The sequence below is a fragment of the Pleurodeles waltl genome, chromosome 9, assembly GCF_031143425.1.
Source record: "Pleurodeles waltl isolate 20211129_DDA chromosome 9, aPleWal1.hap1.20221129, whole genome shotgun sequence".
In the NCBI taxonomy this organism is placed as follows: domain Eukaryota; kingdom Metazoa; phylum Chordata; class Amphibia; order Caudata; family Salamandridae; genus Pleurodeles; species Pleurodeles waltl.
The window spans coordinates 154,225,204-154,250,284 of record NC_090448.1 but is presented as its reverse complement, the minus strand read 5'-3'; the positions used below and the strand labels follow the sequence as shown (position 1 = coordinate 154,250,284).

General features: G+C 44.5%; 1 protein-coding gene across 2 annotated transcripts in view; it reads left to right on the top strand.

Annotated features, from left to right (window-relative positions):
* The window catches only part of TASOR (transcription activation suppressor), a 773,668-nt gene that overhangs the window by 11,260 nt on the left and 737,327 nt on the right, over positions 1 to 25,081 (top strand). For both annotated transcript variants that reach the window (XM_069206460.1, XM_069206459.1), the window contains exon 3: positions 23,328 to 23,420. In XM_069206460.1, the coding sequence (XP_069062561.1) occupies positions 23,328 to 23,420 (93 nt within the window). The remainder of the gene's footprint in view (positions 1 to 23,327; positions 23,421 to 25,081) is intronic.

Genomic DNA, 25,081 nt, shown 5'->3' with positions numbered 1-25,081 from the left:
TTTGCTAGGTCAAAATGGTAGTTTAAAACTGCGCACATAGGCTGCAATGGCAGGCTTAAGACATGTTTAAAAGGCTACTTAGGTGTGTGGCCCAGTCATTTCATTTACAGGCTCTGGGTACACGTAGTACCATTTTACTGGGGACGTAGAAGCAAATCAAATATGCCAATTGGGTATATGTCAATTTTTACCTTGTTTAAAGGGGAGAGCACAAGCACTTTAGCACTGGTTAGCAGTGGTAAATTGTGCAGAGTCCTAAAAGCCAACAAACATGGGTTCAGAAAAAAGGAGGCTGAAGGCAGAACGTTTGGGGGTATCCCTCCAGAAATGGCCAAGTCCAACAATGATTACATCAACTATTTCAGTATTCTTTGTTATTGTATTTGTAATCTTGATTCCTGCATCTCCTCAAAGACTCACTTATTCCTGATAACCGAGCTGACTACTTAATGCGTTTGTTCTGTATTTCTTTTGTGTATGTAATAGTTCATGTGACTTTGTTTTCCGTGGTCTGTCTGTGGGAAGGAGACACCCCACATCAAAATATGTAACATGATTCCTTTCACTTTTGAACCAATCAGATCTTCCACTACCTGGACAGTTAGCTGTCCATTGTGCCACCTATTGGTGGCTTTGATGTGTCCTGTTTAGGGTCAATTGTGGAAGAAATGAAGCAGAAGTTGCACTTAAGGGGCACAAAGCAGTCCCAGTATCTGACTTTGCAAGTCTGAAGATTGTCCGACAGTCCTTGTTACTAACTGGCATGAAATGTCCATCAAGGATAAACAGAACAGTTAAAGCAGCTTTGATCGGTGGTGGAGCACGAGCTAGTGGTCAAACACAATCTGTGAATATAATAGATCATAAGATGTGCAGCAAAAACATGAAATAAACAGTTTAATTGGACTCCTGTTATATTTTTATAGGTCTGACGTTAGCCAAGATGTTTTTGTTTTGGCAAAATTATGTGTGTATTATACTTAGTGGCTTACTATCAACTATCTTCATCCTTTGGTCTATCATTTCTCATTTACATGTTTTTTTTTTTTTTTAGAAAAAAACGTTATTTTTTTTTGGCAGCACAGGAGCAAGGAAATGCACCAAATAATATCAGTGATATAACCACAGAATCACACATCAACCCTCCCTTGGTTCATTGTCTCTTCATAGCAAGGCGCTCCCCACTTCCCCGCAGAACAGTATAGTAGGGCATGTTTCTTTCAGCCATGTTGTTGTGTGTGCCGTATCCCGTCCCCCAATTCACCTGTTTGTGCCCATGCTTATTGGGGCAGTGCTCTAACTGTATCCCTCCTATAATCTGCTCAGTCCCTCCAAATCCTGAAGTGCTTCGGGGTATAGCCTGCTGCAGCACAAGGCAATGAGTTAGAGCAGTGGTTCTTAACGTTTTACCCTCTATGGATCTCCACTCACTGAACCATTGTTAGAATCCGAGGACTTCCACTCAGTTGTTGCTGGAAGCCAGGGCCCACAATCTAAGCCATTTTATGATTTGACCTGCAACACAGTACTCAAAAGTACATAAACAAGCAATCCTAAAAAACAAAAATGAAATATTTTATTAAATTCACAAACTCATCAATCAAAATCAACATTTTAATTATAAAGGGAAGGTTTGGGCTTTCCTAAATTCATTTGAGGCCACCCATCGTCCATAATAAATTCTGTTTTATGCAGTTGCACAGCTCCCATGAATCAGTCTAAGAATACTAACTTAATTGTTTGACTCCAGTTTCACTGTCAATGTTATTTTTATGTTCTAAGCAGTTGTGGACCCCCAGGTTAAGAAGCACAGGGTTGGAGGATTTCGAGAGAGCCACGGTCGCTACAATCTCCCTGCTTATAGATATCTTTGATGAAACTAGACTGACAGGATCTATTTGTGAAGAAAAAATATTTATTTAGTTTCGGAAACCCCTTACGGTTCTCCCCAAATCTGATGTTCCATTCAAAAGCTTAGATGTATGGAAAATATACTTTAAAAAAAGATACAACCCTTCACTTATTCTAGGTGGCATGCTTCTTCATGGCAGTCCTAATTCACCAGCGGAACTGATGCTAGATGGTCTCATCCTGAGCTTTTAATTGGATGATTGTGTCCTTTGGATGTCTGAAGGCGGAAGGGTCATTAGAAGGATTAACATTTCATAAAGAAAGGGTCAGACTTAACATTTTATTGAAGGTGAGCCCCTTTACAAATTTAAAAATGTTGTTGGGAGAGTTCAGTGCATCATACAAATTATGATGTCGCCTTATCTCTTAGTAAAAGGCTGATATGTTTCTGTCCCTTATTACTTGTGTCTACATCTTTGGGCTTTCATCAATCAGTACCTGCATGATTCCTCCCTAAACTGTTCCCTACTCTTTACCTATCTGTGTCAGTTGTAGGGACAACAAAGAAGTGACCTGTCTATCAGCACCGTCCTAATTTCTGGAATCAGTACTGAAAAGGCAGAGAAGGGAAACAATGCATGTGGTAAAACAAGTTACTTATGTTCTGGATGAGGTTGATTATGTGGCACTATCTATTCTTATTTTATCCTCCTAATAACATCACCACAATTGTATTGAAGGGAACTGGTGAGGCAAATGTTTATGCACAATATACCTCACCTGAACGAATTATCCTATGTGACAGACCACTGAAAGATCAGGACCCCATCCTATCATGGAATGAGGGGTTGTGTTCTGCTTTTAAAGGAATATTTTCATTAAACCTAGACTTTCAAATACAGTATCCAATTTGGAAGAGGACTCAAAGTGATTTCGGAAAGTAAAGAAATATATTTCTATACAAATAGAGCCTGGCGGTTTCCATTTCTATTGAACATTGTGGGGACATCACTATTTGAGTGTCTGGAGCATATGAATTTGTCTCTGCTTTCCTGTTTTAGTACTGAATTACAGTCTTTGTTAGTTGTCAGAGTTACTATTTGCTAACCTGGCCAGAGGCCCTGGTAGCTTCCTGTTTGACACAGTTTTTGTATGGATTGTAAATCACTGGATGCAGGAACCTGACTCCGAGACTCAGTTTGTCTCTAGGTCCGTTGTCTACTTCTGTGACATCTCTGAGGTTATCATGCTCCAGCTGCTTGGCTTACACCTGGATGCTTTTTTTTTTTTTTTTTTTTTGACAACCAACTTTATTGATTTATGTGCATAGCAACTTGTCACATTACAGGAGAAGGCAATTCGTGACATCACAACATAGTGCCATTTCAACAACCCAAAATATACAAGCTAGTCATTATCGTGTAGCTCCTAACCATCCAGCCCACACCTTATTGTACTTTTTCAGGCAGCCCCTCGCTTGATACACAGGCCTCTTCCATCGGGCACACCAGTCCCCCGTCTCCAGTGGGGCAGCGAGGGCGGGCATTCGTCACCCAACATATGGCTATGTCTCTCTTTGCTAGAAGTAACGCAGTACCCATAAATGTTTGGCGTGCCCGTGACTCCTTCCATCACACCCAGCAGTACCATTCAGTGGTGAGGGCTCCAGGACGAGACCCAACACCCCGGAAAGTTCATTCAGAATTTGCATCCATTATCTCATGATGCTAGGGCAGGACCATGCTACGTGGAAAAAGTCAGCTGGTGAGATTGGACATCTATTACACTGCGAGTTAGATCATAACCCATCTTGATGAAGCCTTTCGGGTGTTAGATAGGTGAAGTGAAAGCACCAAGCGTAAAACCTGGCAGAGACTGTGCTAGTATGCGATGCCATCGTCCATTCCGCCAGTCTTCATCATCTATTGGACCAATCCAGGCCTCCCAGCGAGACCGTAGAGGTTGGAGTGAAGGAGAGGCGTTCAATATAAGGGAACAGTATTCCTGTGAGATCCCTCCCGCACCCAACACCCCCTTCAGTGCCTTGGCCTCCAGAGGGCTAATTTCAGGTATGGCGGTATCTGTGGCAATGTGTATTTGTAATGCATGACTCAGTTGTAGAAACCTATGGAACTATGTTATAGCTAGTGCATATATCTTCTGGAGATAAGGATACTACAACACATGATGAGACAAAAGCAAAGATAGTATGGAAAGTGCATAGGTACAAAACATTATGCATTACACTCTACTAAAGTGCTTCCAGTGCCTGTTGCAAACTTTATAAAACCACTTGCATGACTTTGCCTATTTACAAATAGAAGCTCACGCATTCTAGCTAGTAACTTCACTAGATCAGAAACAAAGTTCACTTGTCATCATAAAGTACACTACAAATAGTGCAGGAAGGGCCTAAATAACATATAACATGCATTAAACCAAACATATATGAATCTTCAAATACTGTGATCCGAGATATATATATATATATAAACACGATCCAATATAGAGAGAAGGCTGACTGTCTCTAATAAAGTGCTCCCAGTGCAAACATTATAAACTATATGAACCCCTTTGCATACCCTTTCAAATATACAAATAAAGAATCAAAACAGTGCTTCAGTACTAAAAAAAAAAAAAAAAAAAACGTCATTCTAACAGAACCTAAACAATAAAGTGCATCGTGCTGTAGCTTAGATGTTTTTCAAAGTTCATCAATACGGTTTCTTGTAAACTAACCTAAAGGTTCCCTATATCCTCAAGTATTGCTTTTAAACCAAGCAGCATATCCTAATTATCACGTATCGCCCAGTTTACATGATTCAAATGTAGTCCAAACTGCTAAAAACCTTCAGAGGCACACCACATGTCGTGTATAGGCTTCCTTAAATGATTTAATCTTCTTAATTTTCTCATTCCACTGTTCTATATTTGGACTATCTAGCATCCTCTATGTTTTTGCAGGATTAAACTGCAAACAACTGATATGCCAATTAACGCTAGTATTGCAGATATTTATTAATGTGTCTGACGGCATGAGTTGCACCAAATGGAGCGAACAATAGAGCTAACTTAGGCTTGGACAGTATTCAAAATTGGACCCACTTGCTTATTTCATAGAATATTGTGCTCCACAATTTGTAAGTATTGGGCAACTAAAAAAATGTGGACCCAGTCTCCCGGAACTTTGGACTGAGATCAGAATAATTGACCAGGAATTGTGTCTACCATCTTATGCATAGTGTGGGGGGTATAATATGCCAACCACCTAGGCATGAAAACCATTCTTTTATCATTTGCAGCTGGCAAAGATTTGTGCTCCATCTCAGAAGTATATTCCCATTCCTCCTGAGTTATCTTACAGCTGGTTGTACTATAAATCCTATCCAGAAATTCAGGGACTAAATTAGACTATATTTTAAGCAATGCCCGGTACCAGTTGACTACACCTATTAATTTACTCTTGATAAAGTAGACAAATCACTGCATCTGCTTCCTTACTCATCTCCTATAGCTAAACAATAACTGGTGGGCTTCTTCCTCAAGACGTAGAGTTACCTCCTCTCATTTTAGATGCCCCCATCAGCAAATACAAGTCTCCCAACCTTATGAACCCTTTAAACTTCCAAACCTCCGAGATGGATTTAGGTAAAGCAAGACCAAACAATCTACAATCTTGAATCACTGTAAACTCATTGCATTGTGGAATCTGCAGTATACCACAAAAAGTCTTAACATGGTCCTCAAATGCCTGAAGAGTCTTCTATACTCTTTTAGGGGGAACTTTGCTGTTCTTAAACAGATAGGTAAATCTGTTGGAGATTCATTAGCCATCCGTGTTACAGTAAAGGTGTTGAACACGTCTGTGTCTACTGGCATTTGAATTATATTGTCCAGCAGGGCGACTTGATAAGAAGTCTGACAGTGGGGTAAGGCGTGTCCTCCCTGTAATTTATCTACTTGTAAGACATCAAAATTAAACTAATCAAATCCTTGACTGTTTATTATTCCATATGAACTTCTTAAAAAGCTGATCTGGTTATTTAAATTATGATGCTTTCATTTTGATTGAGAGATTTGCCAAATGAAGTATTACAAATGGGAGAATTGTCATTTTGCAAATCAAAGAAAGAGGAAGTGAGGCCAATCTATCCAATATACCTTTCACCTTAAACAATGTAGTTCGGTAATTTTATTGGAATAATTGAGAATAGTCAATGGGAACATAAATTGCTAAATATCTAATAGGATGTTTGGGTATATACTAAGGCCGTAAGTCACAGGGTAGATCCACAAAGGAGGAATTAAACAATAACATTTCCATTTTTGTTTGACTCACCTTATAATCCCTGATCCCAGTATATTCTGCAATCCGATTCAGCATCCCCTGAATTTTATCCTGATCAGCTTTTAAATAAAGTATGTAATCAGCAAAAAAAACTTGAATTTTGACATCCCCTCTAATGATGGGACAACTAGTTCTTCATTTCCTCTCCTCCCTGTTAGGGGATCAAAAAAATAAGGTAAAAAGTAATGGGGTCATCGGGCATCCCTGGCTGATACGTCTATTGATTTCCACCACCCCTGCCTCTTTACAATTGGCAATAACTCTGGCTTTCCTTCGTCATAAAGATTTTTTAACATAATAAGAAATTGATCAGGAAAACTGAATTTCCTTAAATTGAAAAACAAAGCCTCCAAATTGACCAAGATTAAGGCTTTCCTCACATCCATCATTAAAATAGCTGCCTTTTCTTACTTATTAGAAAAATAATCTATTTCTTGTATTAAAAAATTGCGTATTAGCAGAGATCTCTGTTTTTTTTGTAAGAAACCTCTTGAATCCTTATGGATTTCGCTTTGGGACAGTGGAATTATATGTGATGCCCAAACTTTAATGAATAACTTGTAGTCAGAATTCAGTAAGCTAATGGGTCTTTGAGAGGTGAAAGATTTATCTTCTCTCTTGAAACTGTCTATAATTGATTCTTTACATGACTTAGGGATGCTTGAATCTAATTCTGTATTGATTAAACAAATCAGCTAAATAAGGAGGCAGCCCTGTAAAGACAGTTTTTAGACCTCAGTGGGGATACCATCACTTCCACAAGCTTTTGCATTGGGCATATTTTTAAGCGCACTTGCCATGTCTGAGACCTGTATATTCTCTGCTATTTTGTCTCTTTGCTCCCTCTTTACCTGCAGTAGATTAAGGATGTTAAAAACTGGTCAGACGTAACTTTCAAAACTACATCTTTTGTCTCATAGAAATTTATTTAGTGATGTACAAAGACCGTAGTAATCTCACTACTCTCTTCCAGCACTGTCTGGGTATTGGTGTTCTCAATTCCCCTAATTTCCAGCATGGTGTTTCACTGTTTTGTGGAGCATGAAAGTTATTTACCAGTATGTTGGCTTTCTTTGTATTTTTTTTTTTTTGTTGATAGGCTGGATGACCACTGATCTCTTTGGTCAAGAAGAAATCCTGCAGCTCCTGCTTAGATATTTCGAGCTGTTCCTCCACGAGTCCCCCTTCCCTGAAGCCAAATATGCATTTGTAGCGCAGTCCAAAGCTCCTTATAATGTGCAAACTTTGGTTTGATGTTCCCTGCTTTTATGGGCCTGAAAGGCAATAACCTGACCCCGTAATGCGACCATAAAGGCTTCCGACGCTACCGAATCAGAATTCCGATCGATCTCAAAAAAAGGATTTTTATAAAAACTCTTGTGTTCTCTAGCCAAATGTGGTCGGGAAGTAGAGAATCTAGGTCTTTTTTTCCTGATGAGATGTCTAGGTAAAATTGAAGCAAAACTATTGAATAATTCTGGCATATTTGACTCCCACACTGTATGTACAAAAGTCCTCAACATATTATGCCACTGGTATTCCCCTCATTGGTTTACCTCGCTCGGTCAGGTTCCACAGTTTTTTTTTTTTGTCTGGCTGCAGTTTAATGGGTGGACACCTGATCCATAAGGATTATCACCTAATCCCAAATTTGGAGAATAAGTGCTTCATTGCCATTCTTTGTGTGAGCCCTTAAAGGGGAGCTCACCGTGAACTCCCCACTTTTGTCCGGAGGGAGATAGCTGAGCTTATCGAAGCCCTTGCTGGTGGCATTTTATATACCGTTTTTAGGGTGCCCAGGGGAGCTGCCTCCCTGTGTAAACTGAAGTTCAAAGGCTTGAGGCTACTGGGTCATTTGTGCTTATGTATACATTTTTATTAATGAAATGTAAATGTTCATATGCAAGTGTTGCTTTATGCATATTTGTGAACATTAATGTTTTTGAGTAGCGCTGAGGGACCACTGACATCGGCAGTATACCTAAAGTATGATTCTTGTAGATGTCTGTGAACATTTGTCATGATGTAAGAATGGAGTTGGAGCATGAGTGCAGCCCGCCAAGGTTCAACCCCTGGCCCTTACCTTCTTCCTGCTTTTGCCTCTGTATCAGCATTGTGGAGAGGAAACAAATTGATTCCCACTATAACTGCATCTAGAAGTTTTAGTCTGAGCCCCTGCATGTATGCAGAGACTTCAGCTATCCAGATGAAAGAAAGTGATCCCTGCCTGATTGGCTTCCTCCATTGAATTTTAAAGTGCATCGGGGTGGGATTGACTCTATTCTGTCCGACCCGATTGTGAACGTAACCTGATGATCAAATTCCCTTGACAGGTAGTTGTAGAATCTCCTTGTTGAAGATCTAGACAGCCCGAGTGACCCCCAACGCCATTGAAGCTAGGCAGTGGTCTGCTGACTTCCCTATCCTGCAGTTGCTGAGCTTGCCTTATACAGCCCCAAGGAATCTGGTATGTTCAGAGAGTCTTCAGTTTCTTGAACCTATTGAGCCCCTCACAATGGGACTGAGGCAGCCTGTACATCTGAAAAGAGATGGTCACGAACATCCACACCAGCGACTGAGACCACTGCCTGGAAAATCAATTGTGAAAGTTGTCGAAACAGCGGTGACTTGGCAATCACACCCTCCTTTGCACCAAATTATATTATTTTTAACATTTCAATTTGTTTATTTTCTAAACAGCCTTTCCGGAAGTGCAGCATGTGACCTATGTCCAGTACACGCATAAATTGGCATCCCTGCACTCACGAAGTCCATGAAAATTGCACTGGAGTTCGTGGGGAAACCTCTGCTAGTGCAGGGGTGCCCTCACTCACAGGTACTTTCACCATGCCCTCTGGGCTAGGAGGGCCTGCCATAGGGGTGACGTTTAGTGAAAATGGTGCATGCCCCCTTTTATGCAGGATGCAGTGGCAGGCCTGCAGAACACATTGCATGAGCTACCCATGGGTGGCATAATATATGCTGCAGCCCATGGGGGATCCCCTTTTTACCCCAATGCCCGGGCACCATACTCCAGGGACTTACATGAGGTCACCAGTATGCCAAATGTGGGGTGAAAGTTAACAAGTTAGAAGGGAGAGAGCGTAATCACTGGGGTCCTGTTTAGCTGGATCCCGTTGAACACATTTAAACACACTGACAAACAGGCAAACATTGGGGGGGTAACTATGCTAAAAATAGGCTACTTTCCTATTGGTGGGGGGGTACGTTCAGCAGTCTCACTGACCCCATCCCACTCTGATGAGTGAGAGACTGCTGTCTTCCCTCATTGGCTGATCTAAGGTCATTCAGTGACTGGAGACAGCCGAACCAACCCTCCTGGACTCTTCTAGGCTTCCCTCCCAGAGAGTTGCAGTGAAGGTAACTTTTATGTTTTTTTTTTAATGTTTGGTGTGTGAATGTACATATGGGTATTTGTGAGTATTGTTAATGGGTTTGTGTGTGAATACATGGGTGTATGTGTGTGTGTTTGCGCCCCACGTCCCCACTCCCCCCGTATCCCTGCTAAAATCCAACCAAAAACCCAGATGCCTAAGTTTTTTCTTTGAACTGGTTCCATTCAAAGGTTCACTGTTGCTTAGTTAGGAATTGATGATGATCTAGACCCTTGCTGTCATCCTAAAGGAATCATCCCATAGCTTCCTTCAACAAAGTTGAGTTCATTGTCACTAAGTAAATCAGCTCCTTACTGTCAACTCTTAAAAAGTAATTCATAACCTGAAACACCTTCCTCACTTGGATTACAGTGGTACAACACTACAGCCTTGTCTCATTGTTCTACCTTTCTGCACAGCTGTGACCGAACTAAATACTACTCTGAATACACTTGTGAAAGCATCCACACTTGACTTTATGCTATGCACCTAGATGTAACTTTTAACAGTAATTGTAAGGAAATGCCTCCTTGGCATGGTTACCCCCTGACTTTTTGCCTTTGCTGATCCTAAGTTTTGATTTGAAAGTGTGCTGAGGCCTGCTAACCAGGCCCCAGCACCAGTGTTCTTTCCCTAACCTGTACTTTTGTTTCCACAATTGGCACACCCTGGCATCCAGGTAAGTCCCTTGTAACTGGTACCCCTGGTACCAAGGGCCCTGATGCCAGGGAAGGTCTCTAAGGGCTGCGGCATATCTTATGCCACCCTGGGGACCCCTCACTCAGCACAGACACACTGCTTGCCAGCTTGTGTGTGCTGGTGAAGACAAAATGAGTAAGTCGACATGGCACTCCCCTCAGGGTGCCATGCCAACCTCACACTGCCTATGCAGTATAGATAAGTCACCTCTCTAGCAGGCCTTACAGCCCTAAGGCAGGGTGCACTATACCATAGGTGAGGGCACCAGTGCATGAGCACTGTGCCCCTACAGTGTCTAAGCAAAACCTTAGACATTGTAAGTGCAGGGTAGCCATAAGAGTATATGGTCTGGGAGTCTGTCATACACGAGCTCCACAGCACCATAATGGCTACACTGAAAACTGGGAAGTTTGGTATCAAACTTCTCAGCACAATAAATGCACACTGATGCCAGTGTACATTTTATTGTAACATACACCCCAGAGGGCACCTTAGGGGTGCCCCCTGAAACCTTAACCAACTACCCGTGTAGGCTGACTGGTTTTAGCAGCCTGCCACACTCGAGACATGTTGCTGGCCACATGGGGAGAGTGCCTTTGTCACTCTGTGGCTAGTAACAAAGCCTGTACTGGGTGGAGATGCTTATCACCTCCCCCTTGCAGGAACTGTAACACCTGGCGGTGAGCCTCAAAGGCTCACCCCCTTTGTTACAGCACCCCAGGGCATTCCAGCTAGTGGAGTTGCCCGCCCCCTCCGGCCACGGCCCCACTTTTGGTGGCAAGGCCGGAGGAGATAATGAGAAAAACAAGGAGGAGTCACTGGCCAGTCAGGACAGCCCCTAAGGCAACCTGAGCTGAGGTGACTCTGACTTTTAGAAATCCTCCATCTTGTAGATGGAGGATTCCCCCAATAGGGATAGGAATGTGACCTCCTCCCCTTGGGAGGAGGCACAAAGAGAGTGTAGCCACCCTCTGGGCTAGTAGCCATTGGCTACTGCCCTCCCAGACCTAAACACACCCCTAAATTCTGTATTTAGGTGCTCCCCTGAACCTAGGAACTCAGATTCCTGCAACCTAAGAAGAAGAGGATTGCCAAGCTGAAAAACCCTGCAGAGAAGACGGAGACACCAACTGCTTTGGCCTCCGCTCTACCGGCCTGTCTTTCCCCCCCCCCCCCCCCCCTTCTAAAGACACTGCTCCAGCGACGCTCTCCCCAGGGACCAGCGACCTCTGAATCCTCAGAGGACTGCCCTGCTCTAGAAGGACCAAGAAACTCCAGAGGACAGCGGCTCTGTTCATCCAGGACTGCAACTTTGTTTCAAAGGAGCAACTTTAAAACAACTGCGTTTCCCGCCGGAAGCGTGAGACCTGCAACTCTGCACCCGACGCCCCCGGCTCAACTTGTGGAGAAACAACACTTCAGGGAGGACTCCCCGGAGACTGTGAGTAGCCAGAGTTGTCCCCCATCAGCCCCCACAGCGACGCCTGCAGAGGGAATCCCGAGGCTCCCCCTGACCGCGACTGCCTGACTCCCAGATCCCGATGCCTGGTAAAGACTCTGCACCCGCAGCCCCCAGGACCTGAAAGATCGGAACTCCACTGAAGGAGTGACCCCCAGGAGGCCCTCTCCCTTGCCCAGGTGGTGGCTACCCTGAGGAGCCCCCCCCCCTTGCCTGCCTGCTTCGCTGAAGAGATCCCTTGGTCTCTCATTGAAACCTATTGGAAATCCGATGCGTGTTTGCACACTGCACCCGGCCGCCCCGTGCTGCTGAGGGTGTACTTTCTGTGCTGACTTGTGTCCCCCCCGGTGCCCTACAAAACCCCCCTGGTCTGCCCTCCGAAGACGCGGGTACTTACCTGCTGGCAGACTGGAACCCGGGCACCCCCTTCTCCTATGCCTATGCGTTTTGGGCACCTCTTTGACCTCTGCACCTGACCGGCCCTGAGCTGCTGGTGTGGTAACTTTGGGGTTGCTCTGAACCCCCAACGGTGGGCTACCTTGGACCCAAACTTGAACCCCGTAGGTGGTTTACTTACCTGCAAGAACTAACAAACTCTTACTCCCCCCAGGAACTGTGAAAATTGCACTGTCTAGTTTTAAAATAGCTATATGTGATTTATGTGAAAAGTGTATATGCTATTTTGATTATTCAAAGTTCCTAAAGTACCTACCTGCAATACCTTTCATTTAAAGTATTACATGTAAAATGTGAACCTTTGGTTCTTAAAATAAACTAAGAAAATATTTTTTTCTATACAAAAACCTATTGGCCTGGAATTGTCTTTGAGTGTGTGTTCCTCATTTATTGCCTGTGTGTGTACAACAAATGCTTAACACTACTCCTTTGATAAGCCTACTGTTCGACCACACTACCACAAAATAGAGCATTAGTATTATCTCTTTTTGCCACTATCTTACCTCTAAGGGGAACCCTTGGACTCTGTGCATACTATTCCTTACTTTGAAATAGTGCATACAGAGCCAACTTCCTACAGTAAGTTAACTTGCATAGTGTTAAGTTGAGCATTCCAGTTGCAGGCATGTTTCCATGTTTCCTTTCAACTTCCAGGCCCAGTCTGAGGTGTGAAATAGCTGTCTCCCAGCCTGTTGCATAGGGTTTGGTCTAATTTGAATTGTAAAAGCTATGCTACAATCTCAAATATGGGAATTGAAATTTTAAGTCACTTGAACTATGTGTCTGCAATTTTCAGTTCTATTTTAAAATTTGACAGTTAAATAGCCAAAATGGCTAACCTATTTTAGGAAAGGAAACCTCACTTATGGCCTATTCCGGAGGTCAGAATTGCCCAGAGTGCAAAAACACCTGCTGTGCATGGTCCCGGAAATCAACTAATGTAAGGTAAATACTTTGAAAACATGATTTTTCTACAGTCAGCCTTCACCGCTCTTAATCACCATATCCTTCTAAGTATCATAAAAGCTTAAAAGGAACAGTTCCTAAATGATGTATTATTTTTTCAGTCAAATAAGTCAGACCAATAACGTCCTATTGTCCCCCCTTCCCTGTTTCTCAAGGAGTTCCATAAGCTGCTGTGCCCCTCCTCTTTAACCTCTCTGTCCAAAATAAATCGTTAAAAATACTGAAATATACAAGCCATACATTTCTCCTTTAACACAAACTGATTACTCTGAGGCATCTGTATATTAAGGAAAGGTTCTGAAGACCTACATTGACTAGCAACAGGATCGAAGTGCAGCTGATACAAAGGTTGGCTCACTACAAGTCTTGTGGAGAATAAAGAGACCTCCCAAAAGATTTAAATTGGCAACTTGAGAACCAAAGAGTTTGTGGTGGATCCAAGGCAACGCATGCAAAGCAACATCATTTGGGTGTTTGAGCTGAAATGCTCTCTCTGAGAACAAAAGCAACTTCTCCATATAAAGAATATGGCTCTAAAGTTGCCAAACATTGGAATGTACAGCAGAAATGGAATATTATTAAAGAGCAGCTTGAGAAAATAATGGTTAACCATAAAAGAAGCAAACACTCCTCAGTTGACCAAAGTGGTATGTGTGATGTATGTAAAATACACTTAGTATTGATTAACTTCAGCATAGTACCTTAGCTAACAGAGAACATACCCCCAGATGCATTTTTCTGGACTTGATACAGAACTGCGTACTTCTACAGGGGTGTGGAATTTATTAAAATATCTACTTGTCCAGGGGACAGGTTGCTTCTCAAATCTACTTGTCCTGTAAAAAGATCTACTTGTCCCTTTGGTGCCATGTAGTGTGGTGACAAATTATGGCCGCAATTAATAGCCTCTCTGATTATGCCAGGGCTACTACCATAGTAGGGCTTGAATACTTGCAGTTTCAATCCCTACTGTAGCAATTTCCTTATTTTGCCACCTTTCTGCAGATCTGCATACTGGGGCTGGAGGAAGCAGTAAGCAATAGTTCCAGGGCTGGAATGCCTTTGAGTCTGCAAACCTACTAACCTGCATGTTTTAAAGATTTTTACCAGCTTCTCTCTAATATTTTCCCATAATAAGAAAGGTTGGACATTTACTCCTGACAATGGCAGAATTAGAACTTCTTCCATGGTTGGGAAGAAAGTGGCTGGAGGGAAAATGAACTTGCAAATGCTCAATAGATTGAGCAAATCTACACATCGTATTTACCCATGCTAAAATACAGTTCACAAATATTTTACAGGGGTACGACATATACCATGGGTGCACTTTTGTGACTTTCTTTAAGAATTTGGGGCCACATGTAGGTAGGTTCAGATTTGTGACCTGCAAATTGCGAGTCGCAAATCTGAATGTAGGATGGTGTCCTTGACACCATCTGTGATTCGCAAGGGCTTCACAAATGCCCATCTCATGAATAATCATGAGGTGGGTCGCAATTTGCGACCCCTTCGCGAATGGTGGCCTGCTGGAGACAGCAGACCACCATGTCTGTGACTGCTTTTCAATAAAGCAGTTTTTTTTTTTTTGTAATGCAGCCCGTTTTCCTTAAAGGAAAACGAGATGCATAACAAAAACGAAAAATGAAACGTTTTCGTTTAACTTTTTCAGAGCAGGCAGTGGTCCACAGGACCACTGCCTGCTCTGAGAAAATGTTTGCAGTGACATTCACAATGGGGAAGGGGTCCCATGGGGATCCCTTCCCTTTTGCGAAAGTGTTAGCACCCATTTGAAATGGGTGCAAACTGCGATTGGTTTGCGCCCACGTTCGCGGTCACAAAACAATCCTACATTGCACTGCGAGTCGCAATTAGGAAGGGAACACCCCTTACTAATTGCGAGTCGCAAACCCGTTTAGTGATTCGGTAACCAGGTTACTGAATCGCAAAACTGGGCTTGAGCATCGCAATGTGCTTTTTGCACGTCGCAAACAGCGAAAGTCGCTGTTTGCGACATGCAAAAAGCTACCTACATGTGGGTCTTGGTCCCTAATTAGGTCTGGTGTTAACAAAGACATTTTGTTTTTATTAAACTTCTATTTCTCTCTCTTTCGGCTGGCTTTACTGTGAGTGATCGCATTCTGCTCTTCCACAAGGAGCATATTGCCACACAAAGTAGTTTTGTTCAGTGTCGGGAACTACAGTGGCAATCAGTGACGTAACGAAACTGGAGGGTGCCCTTTTGCAAAGAACATGGAGGAGCCCCCTCTCCAGACTCACTCAGAGCAGATGCTGTGCTGAAGGGGCCACCTGGAGGGCGGCTGTGGGGCCTTTGTTATGCCGCTGGTGGCAACTTGTGCTTTTAGCGTTCAAAAACATTTTAGGGGGTTTTGCCAGTGTTTGTTACAATGTTGAGGGCTGGTAGCTCCCACAACAATAAAGTATTACAAAAGCCATGTCAAAACAAGACACGGATTGATGAAACTAAAAGACTTATAAAAATATGTCAGATCAGTTGGCTTTGTCAGTGTTTGTTTATTTTCATGCTTCCCATAATCGTGTTGAAAATGGTTACACTGATTTTCCATTAGAAATATTTTTGGGAAATACTAGCATGCATCAACACATTTTACTAAATGACACTTCATTTGCATATAACCAGAGAGCATTCTGGGAGCATTATACTTAGCCTCTTAGTCTAAACCTTTCAAACATGTGTGTACACTTTTTTTTTTTTTTTTTGTACTGGAACCAACGTCAGTAGTGAAGTGTGACCTTAAAACATTTATTTACAGCACTCACCCTAATAATGAAGGCTTTCAAATAATGAACCATAAATACAAGTTCGAACAGCATTATCTTTTGGAAACACATTACCTCAACTACAGAGAGTTCTACTCTCTGTAAACAGGCAGCCAAAGGGTTTGTGCTGCAGGGGGTTGGGCCTACTTGTCCCAAGGACAAAGTAAACATAAAAACTTGTTGCCCTTGACCCCAAACCAGATGTCCCGGGCGTCGGGCGATAGGAATTCCACATCCCTGCTTCTAAAAGAAAAATGCTGAAAATTATGCATTCAGTCAGCATGTGTTTTCTACTCCCTCCCAGATAATTCTTATCTTGCAAGCTTTTACTATATAGTTTGCTGTCATCAGTTACCTGTGGATCCAGGTGACCCAGAAGATAAAACATAATAGTGTTTGGCTTACAAATGTATTGCTGCTCAAGAACTTGTTAGTATTTGTATCACAGATGCATTCCTGCTCATGAATGGGTGCCAGTTTTCTTTTACCAAAGTTCAGATATAAAGACCAGAGGCGTATGAACTGGAAGTGGTCCCCCGTCAGTGCCTGATTACACTTAGAAACGCAACTAACCACCATCTATTTGTTTTCTTGCCTGCGCGGTTAGCTTTTCTGAGGATTTGCAGGTTCACCAAGTATGAATGAAGCCAGTTAGTTTCCTCATCATTGCCACAAGGGGGTTCATTGAATTTTTCAGAATTTGGATCAGCTTCCTTTAGTTTACATTTGTTTTGCTTTGCAGACACCTTGGATTTGTAAGCTCTTGCTAGATGCATTAACGAGTATTTGATCACAGTGAAAGATCCAGCTTCAGAAATTCCTTTTGGGCAAATTTCTCAAACACATTCACATTGACAGTCTCCTGTATGCTTTTCAAGTACTGTGTATGAAGTAACTTGTGTAACACTTTCTTTCTCTGAAGTTTATCTCACTGGGGCACTGCTTTCAATTAGAGCTGGTGGTTGCAACTGGTGGTTGCAGGTGGAGCAAGCTGGCACCTATTTTAGGACACTAAACAAAAAGTTGGGCCCCCGCAATTTTTTTATTTTTTTTATTTTACAAGTTAAGCACTGCTATGACATCATTTAACCTTGCTGTTACAAGCTACCTGTAGTTTGAAGACTGCAGTATGAAAGCTTTTGAGTAGTTAGAGTTGCAATAACTGCCCACTCAATACTAGTAATCTGTTCAACAGCACTAGCCAGACCCCTACATACACCATAACACTTACGGAGTTAACCTGGGATCACACAGGCAAGTGAAGTGTTAATGTGGAAAGCATAATTTCTTTATTTTTTTATTTTGAGACAATAGACTGAAAATAACTCACATTGATCAGTGCACCTTAAACACATTTACAATGGTGACACTAAACCAATGTAATCCTAGTGGTCAGCTCTTTACCTTTGATCCTGTGTCTTTAAAACTTTACACTTATCTATAACTTCGTAAATATGCACCTATATCCTTAACCCCTACACTGCATACCCTCAACTCCTGAGTGAGTCCCCTTAATCTAAACCCCATACTTTCAACTTCTATGCATTGTGCCGATACCTTTAGCCCTGTACCCCTAACCATTAGCCCATTACCTATAACACACCTATATCTCAAACGCCTACCGCTTAACCGTAACCCCTAACCATTACCCCATACTTTTAATCAAATGCCCTTAATCCTACGCGTTTAACCCTTAAACCTATATCCATAATCCCTAACCTCATATTCTATATTTTGTTCCTCACAACCTTAACTGTATACCGTCAACCCTAACTCCACACCCTGAATTTATATACACCACACTCTAACCCTATTCAGGAGCCCTTAACCATACACACACGCCCTGAACTCTATATCGTAGACCCTATATCCCTAACCCCCCATCTTAATCCCTTAACCTTGGTCCTTCTAGACTGTAGCCTTCACCCCTTTTACACTGTCCTTGTATATTTTGGAAACAATTACCTTGGGAAGTGTTTGTCAAAGTATTTATTTTCAGCACTAATAATTGAAAAGAATTATTTTTATAAGTCTACGTTTTGATGTTTTGAGGCAGTATCACAGGTTCCCATTTGCTGCACCATGTGGCTTGGACTTGGCAGGACTCAGCACTGTAGTTAACTGTACATTAGTCAGCCCACAGAGTGTGGGGGGGGGGTCTCAATTCAGGGCCAGACGACCTGACCCCAGAATGTTTTGTAGGCATAATGGAGATATATGTGTCAAAGTCCAGAATTGCAGGTACGTGTTCTCAAAAACACCTTGGGGAGTTCAAAATTGTGCAAGGAAGGCTGTACAGAATTATAGGGATGAGTGAAAAATTTAATTCTACAGCTGGTGGTGTTTCTTTTCGGGTGGGGAATGCAAACATTTGGGACAAAGGAAATCATTGGAATAGATCTGCAGTTTAGCACACTTGTTAACCTTTCTGGGATATGAGCATACCTAAAAGGTATAGAAAATATATGGCTTTACTATTCCCTTATTGGAAGAGTAGCTTTCATTTAGGTGAACTTCCCTGCTGAATAAGGTGCCCAGATACGAGATGTAATATATTTTGATGGTTTGTCCGAAGTATTATCAGACGTGGTTCCTGTCCTTTTTTGTACCATGGGCTGTCCCATAAATAAATGCCCTTTCACCTTTGGCATCTTCTATAGACTTGCTGCAAAATGTGTTTCATGGATTGTGTCCGTTGCTTCTGCGTGAAATTGCCACATACATTGGGCCTTAATATTAGCTCTCTACTGCTATGCCAACTACGTGTGAATGTGTAAAACCCCACCTGTGAACCTTTTATTATGTGAATTGCCCTTTATCACCATTTGAGCATTTTTCTGGTTCTTTTATTATCGTTATTTATACATGTGAAGCCTAATATATCATGGCCGTGTTGCCTGGCTACGTGTTTCTGGATCTGTTCTTGTTCCACTTTGAAAACAATGAAGTTAAAAAAAGAAATTAACAAACACGTATTATAGTTTTTCCGACAAGGCCCTACTAAGTAAAAGTAATTTTTGTACTCTTTTGTGAAGCCACAATCAATCAATCAATCAATCACTGCATTTGTAAAGCGCGCTACATACCCGCAAGGGTCTCAAGGCGCTGGGGAGGGGGGGTGCTACTGGTCGAAGAGCCAGGTCTTGAGGAGTCTTCTGAAGGCCAGCAGGTCCTGGGTCTGTCGTAGGATGATGGGGAGAGTGTTCCAGGTCTTGGCGGCGAGGTAGGAGAAGGATCTGCCGCCGGCGGTGGTTTTTCGGATGCAGGGGACTGTGGCGAGGGCGAGGTTGGCTGAGCGGAGGCTTCGGGTGGGGGTGTGGAAGCTGAGTCGGTTGTTGAGGTAGGTGGGTCCGGTGTTGTGCAGTGCTTTGTGTGCGTGGATCAGGAGCTTGAAGGTGATCCTTTTGTTGATGGGGAGCCAGTGCAGGCCTCTCAGGTGGAGTGTGATGTGGCTGCGGCGGGGGACATCGAGGATGAGTCGGGCCGAGGCGTTCTGGATGCGTTGGAGTCGTCTCAGGAGCTTGTTTGTAGTTCCTGAGTAGAGGGCGTTCCCGTAGTCGAGTCTGTTGGTGATGAGGGCCTGGGTAACGTTTTTTCTCGTGTCGAGGGGGATCCATTTGAAGATCCTGTGGAGCATACGGAGGGTGTTGAAGCAGGACGCGGAGACGGCGTTGACTTGCCTGGTCATGGAGAGAGTGGAGTCGAGGATGACCCCCAGGTTGCGTGCGTGGTCCGTGGGTTCCGGGGCTGTGCCTAGTGACGTGGGCCACCAAGAGTCGTCCCAGGCTGATGGGGTGGGTCAGAGAATGAGGACCTCCGTCTTGTCTGAGTTCAGCTTCAGTCTGCTGTCCTTCATCCAGTCGGTTATGGCCTTCATTCCTCGGTGGAGGTTAGCTTTGGCGGTGTGGGGATCTTCGGTTAGGGATATGATCAGCTGGGTGTCGTCGGCGTAGGAGATGATGTTGAGGTTGTGTTGTCGTGCGACGTGGGCGAGGGGGGCCATGTAGATATTGAACAGTGTCGGGCTGAGGGAGGATCCCTGTGGGACGCTGCAGATGATCTCAGTGGTTTTGGAGCGGAAGGGTGGGAGGCGGACGCTCTGGGTTCTGCCGGAGAGGAAGGATGTGGTCCAGGCCAGGGCCTTCTCTTGGATACCGGCGTCATGGAGGCGTGCTGATAGGGTGCGGTGGCAGACCGTGTCAAAGGCTGCTGATAGGTTCAGGAGGATGAGGGCAGCTGTTTCTCCTTTGTCCATCAGGGTCCGGATGTCGTCAGTGGCGGCGATGAGGGCGGTCTCGGTGCTGTGGTTACTGTGAAAACCAGATTGGGACGGGTCCAGGATGTTGTTGAGTTCGAGGTAGCAGGTCAGCTGTTTGTTGACAATCTTCTCGGTCACTTTTGCCGGGAAAGGGAGCAGGGAGATGGGACGGAAGTTCTTGAGGTCCTTGGGGTCCGCCTTGGGCTTCTTCAGAAGGGCGTTGATCTCGGCGTGCTTACAGCTTTCTGGGAAGGTTGCTGTCTCGAAGGAACAGTTGATTGTTTTCCGGAGGTGGGGCGCGATGGCTGCGCTGGCTTTGTTGAAGACGTGGTGAGGGCAGGGGTCCGATGGGGATCCGGAGTGGATGGAGTTCATGGTTTTGATGGTGTCTTCGTCGCTGACGCTGGACCAGACGGTCAGGCGACTGGTGCGAGTGGTAGTCGCAGGGGTGGTGGACTCGGTGGTGGGTGAGGGGGGGTCGGGGTTGAAGCTGTCATGGATGTCGGTGATCTTGAGGTGGAAGAAGGTGGCCAGGGAGTCGCACAGGTCTTGAGATGGCGGGATGTCGTTGGTGATGGAGCTGGGGTTGGAGAGTTCTTTCACAATGCTGAAGAGCTCTTTGGTGTTGTGTGCGTTGTTGTCTAGGCGGTCCTTAAAGGCGGTCTTCTTGGCGGTCCTGATGAGTTGGTGATGTCTGCGGGTGGCACTCTTGAGGGCTGTGTGGTTGTCTGGTGTTCGGTCGTGGAGCCATTTCTTCTCCAGCTTCCGACAGGTGTGCTTGGAGATACGGAGGTCCTCGGTAAACCAGGAGGCTTTCTTGTTGGTGTGGTTGGTTGTAAAGGTCTTGAGAGGGGCGAGGGTGTTGGCGCAGTCGTTGATCCACTGTGTGAGGTTGGTCGCGGCAGTGTCTGGGTCGGTGGGGTCGGTGGGTGGTCTCAGGGCGAGGGCGGTAGTCAGTTGGTCCCCGGTGACCTTGCCCCAGCAGCGGCGTGGTAGCTGTTGGGTGTGGTGGTGTGTGGTGGGTTTTCTGAAGGTGAAGTGGACGCATCTGTGGTCGGTCCAGTGTGGTTCGGTGGTGTGGTTGAAGGAGACGTGGGGGCTTGCGGAGAAGATGGGGTCAAGCGTGTGTCCAGCGGCATGAGTGGGTGTCGTTACTAGCTGTTTGAGTCCGAGGTTGGCGAGGTTGTCGATCAGGGCGGTGGAGTTGGCGTCGTTGTTGTTCTCGAGGTGGAAGTTCAGGTCCCCGAGGAGGATGTAGTCCGTGGAAGCGAGGGCGTGGGTGCTGATGAGGTCAGCGATGGTGTCACTGAACTGTGGGCGGGGTCCGGGAGGTCTGTAGATGAGAGTTCCTCTGAGGGTGGTGTTGGGGTCGGTGTGGATCTGGAAGTGCATGTGCTCGGCGGTGGTGAGGGTGTCATCGGTGTTCGTTGAGATTTTGATGGAGTCTTTGTGGATGATGGCGATTCCTCCTCCCACTCCGTTGGTGCGGTCTCTGCGGGAGATCTTGTAGCCCTGTGGGATGGCTATGGCAATGTCTGGTGCTGAGGTGGCGTTCAGCCAGGTCTCCGTCAGGAAGGCAACGTCAGGGGTAGTGGAGTCTAGGAGGTCCCAAAGTTTGATGCCGTGCTTGCGAGCGGAGCGGGTGTTGAGGAGGATGCAGCGGAGGTGGTTGGGTTCTCTGGCTGGTGGTGTGGAGAGTTGGATGCTGGTGAATCTGCAGTTCCGGCAGGTGAAAGGGGCCCCTGGGTGCGTTTCGGGGTGGCCCGGTAGCAGGGGTGGTCTCGTCTGGTGTTGAGTGCGTGCAGGGTTCTTGCGTCGTAGTGCAGTCTGGCGTTGCGGGGGGTGCGGGTTCCAGGGGTTCTGGTGCTGGGTGCGGTCCAAGCGCGGACGGGCGCAGACGGGCTTGTCTTAGCCTTCGCGGCCTCCATATGAGGGCAGAGGGAGGGAGGAGCAGCTGGGAGGTGGGAGCGGGGCGGCCAATGGGAGTGAAGGGGGCGGGGATGCAGGGGCTCAGCAGCAAGGGGAAAACCCGGGGAAAAAACTGCGGGAAAAGACAGCGGGAAGAGGGACAACAGAGCTCAGGGGTACAGAAAGCAAAACACAGGGGCACAGAATGGAAAAAACAAGTGGCACAGAAGCACAAGCTCAGGGGAATAGAAAAAAGAGAGCGAGTAGTCAGGCGGCAAAAGTGGCAACGGTAGTTCAACCCACAGGGGGCTGCGTGGCAGATAGGGGGAGCGACCTGCCTGGTGACCGGGTCAAAGGTCGCGCTCTACCACCGCTTCGCGGCCTCCATATGAGGGCAGAGGGAGGGAGGAGCAGCTGGGAGGTGGGAGCGGGCGGCCAATGGAAGTGAAGGGGGGCGGGGCAGCAGGGGCTCAGCAGCAAGGGAAAAACCCGGGGAAAAAACGGCGGGAAAAGACGTCGGGAGAGGGACAACAGAGCACAGGGGTACAGAAAGCAAAACACAGGGACACAGAATGGAAAAAACAAGTGGCACAGAAGCACAAGCTCAGGGGAATAGAAAAAAGGGAGCGAGTAGTCAGGCGGCAAAAGTGGCAACGGAGGTTCAACCCACAGGGGGCTGCGTGGCAGATGGGGGGGAGCGACCTGCCTGGTGACAATTCAATTCCGATATCTAAGCCTGCCAACTATTGCTAATAATTACTTATTTTGGGGAAAGCTTTTATGCTAGAATGTTTGAAATCCACCCATATCAAGTTGAGTGTGGGATTTGAGTTGTCTGTATGGCTCATTCTTGACCTTTTGTGAATAATTAGAGCAATACTGGAGTGTCATGAACAAGTTACTTAATGCATTTGGTTAATGTTGGCAAATACATTGTAGCTGTCCGTATTTTTAAAGTGAATGAATACAAGGTTTGCATGAAAGGGATTATTGCAATGGTATTGTCCTATAATTAATAATAAAATACTAAGTCACATAAGATCATTGAAATCAATATCAGCGTGCAGCATGTCTAATTTGAGAAGTCAAATCTTCAAGGACAGTGCTCCTTCATATGCTGTGATGCCAAATTGTGCATTCTACCTGTTTATTGGACCCTCTTTATTTAAAGAGTGATTGTTACCTCAGTTCACAGAAAAACGCAGAGAGTTAAAATTTGAAGGCCGCATGGATAAAGAACTTGTTGAAGCCTATGCCTATTTACTGGTGGAGCGTCAACAGGTAAGAACCAAATATTAAACTTTTCACTCCTTTGTATATTTATAATTTGGTGTGGTGGCTTTTTGTAATTTTTATTATATGTATTTTCATGTAAATGTTAAAGCATAAAAGAATAGTGTTTACCTGCTAATGAGAGTTATAACTGTAAATGCTGACAGGCTGGTTTATCTCAAAACGCCACGGACTGCCCTAGTGTAATAGTAGGTTTGTAGCAAAAAATAGCATTGGTAGCACCAAAAATCTCATGAGATAACTCTGTATGCATTCATAGTTCATGTACAGATGTAATAAATCAGACAATAAGTTATACAAAACAGGAATCATGTACATGGATTATTCCTAATCGCAAAGTCACAATTGATACAAGATTTAAGTTGTAGTTGCGACCCTTTTTTGGGACCAGCACTTACTGTTCCTCAACAGACATTGGTCTAGAACAAGAGAGAGAAAAACACAAAAGGTGGAAAGAAGGAGGAAGAGAAAAATGGAGAACTGTGACAAAACAGTGAAAGAAGGGATGAAGAACTGTCGTAGTTTGACTCTTGCTGTAGGCAAGCCTGCTGGTTTAAGGATGACAGTACTTATGTTTGTAGGCGACTATGCCAGTCCTACAGCAAGTTGCAACTGTCGTCCCAACCCTCCCGGCTCACAAGCAGCACCTCACCATAAACCCAAACAGTAAAAAGTGATTTGTGGCAGCCTTTACGCATGGATGCAAGAATGTGACCTCTCAGGGAGTGTCGTGGTTAAACGTAGATGACCCCTTTCTCACATGAACAACATCTCTCCATCAAACACAGGCCATGAAGAAGATGCAGTAAAGTTTCATTAGGTTTTATTTAGCAAAACTGCAATCTGCAATAAATTGCATGGGCTGCAATAATTAGGATAATGAAGGATGCAAGAAACAGAATGGTAAAGACAACAGTCATTAATACAAATACCCCCACCATCTTGCAGTGACATGAGATATGATAAGTGTCCTAATAATATGAACCTGATCTCTAACCTAAAAGAGAGCTAGGTGTGATAAACCTAATCTGCAAATTCCATGTCCATGAGAAGAGCTCCCCACCCTAGTTTCCATGGAATGAGGTCTCTAGCTCAGACTCCATAGGGACACGAAGGCTGGGTCAGCGTCAAGGCGATGTGCAGCATCGATAGCAGTGATGGCATCTGGTCGGAATCCGTCTATCTGTTTAAGTGAGGAGTATTTATACAGATCTGCTTGGACCCCTGATGTAGGTCTGTTCCCAAATAATAGATAGCGAGACATGCTTGGGATGGTAGTTTATATAAACAATTCCATCGAAAGCGTGAAGAGGGAAAGTACCTAATGTGAACACCTGCAGTTTGTTTATCTTTGTCGCTTGATATTGACACCTTAGCGCGGTGGCGCTGATAACGCAAAACTAAAACATGGTCCTAACTAAAAACAAGGCAGCCATCTTAAAAGATTTAATTAAATAAATGCACTAAAACAGAGTAAGCTAAGTGGGGGGAAAGTCACTAGGTGACGGGGCACAAATCTGCAAGCCAAAGGCTAAGCTAACTCCTGTATCCCATTAAAACAAACTAGGATTCACTGCAGAAAAAACTAAAGAGACATATGCATGAATTATTCCTAATCACAAAGTCACAACAGATGCAACCGGTGCTTA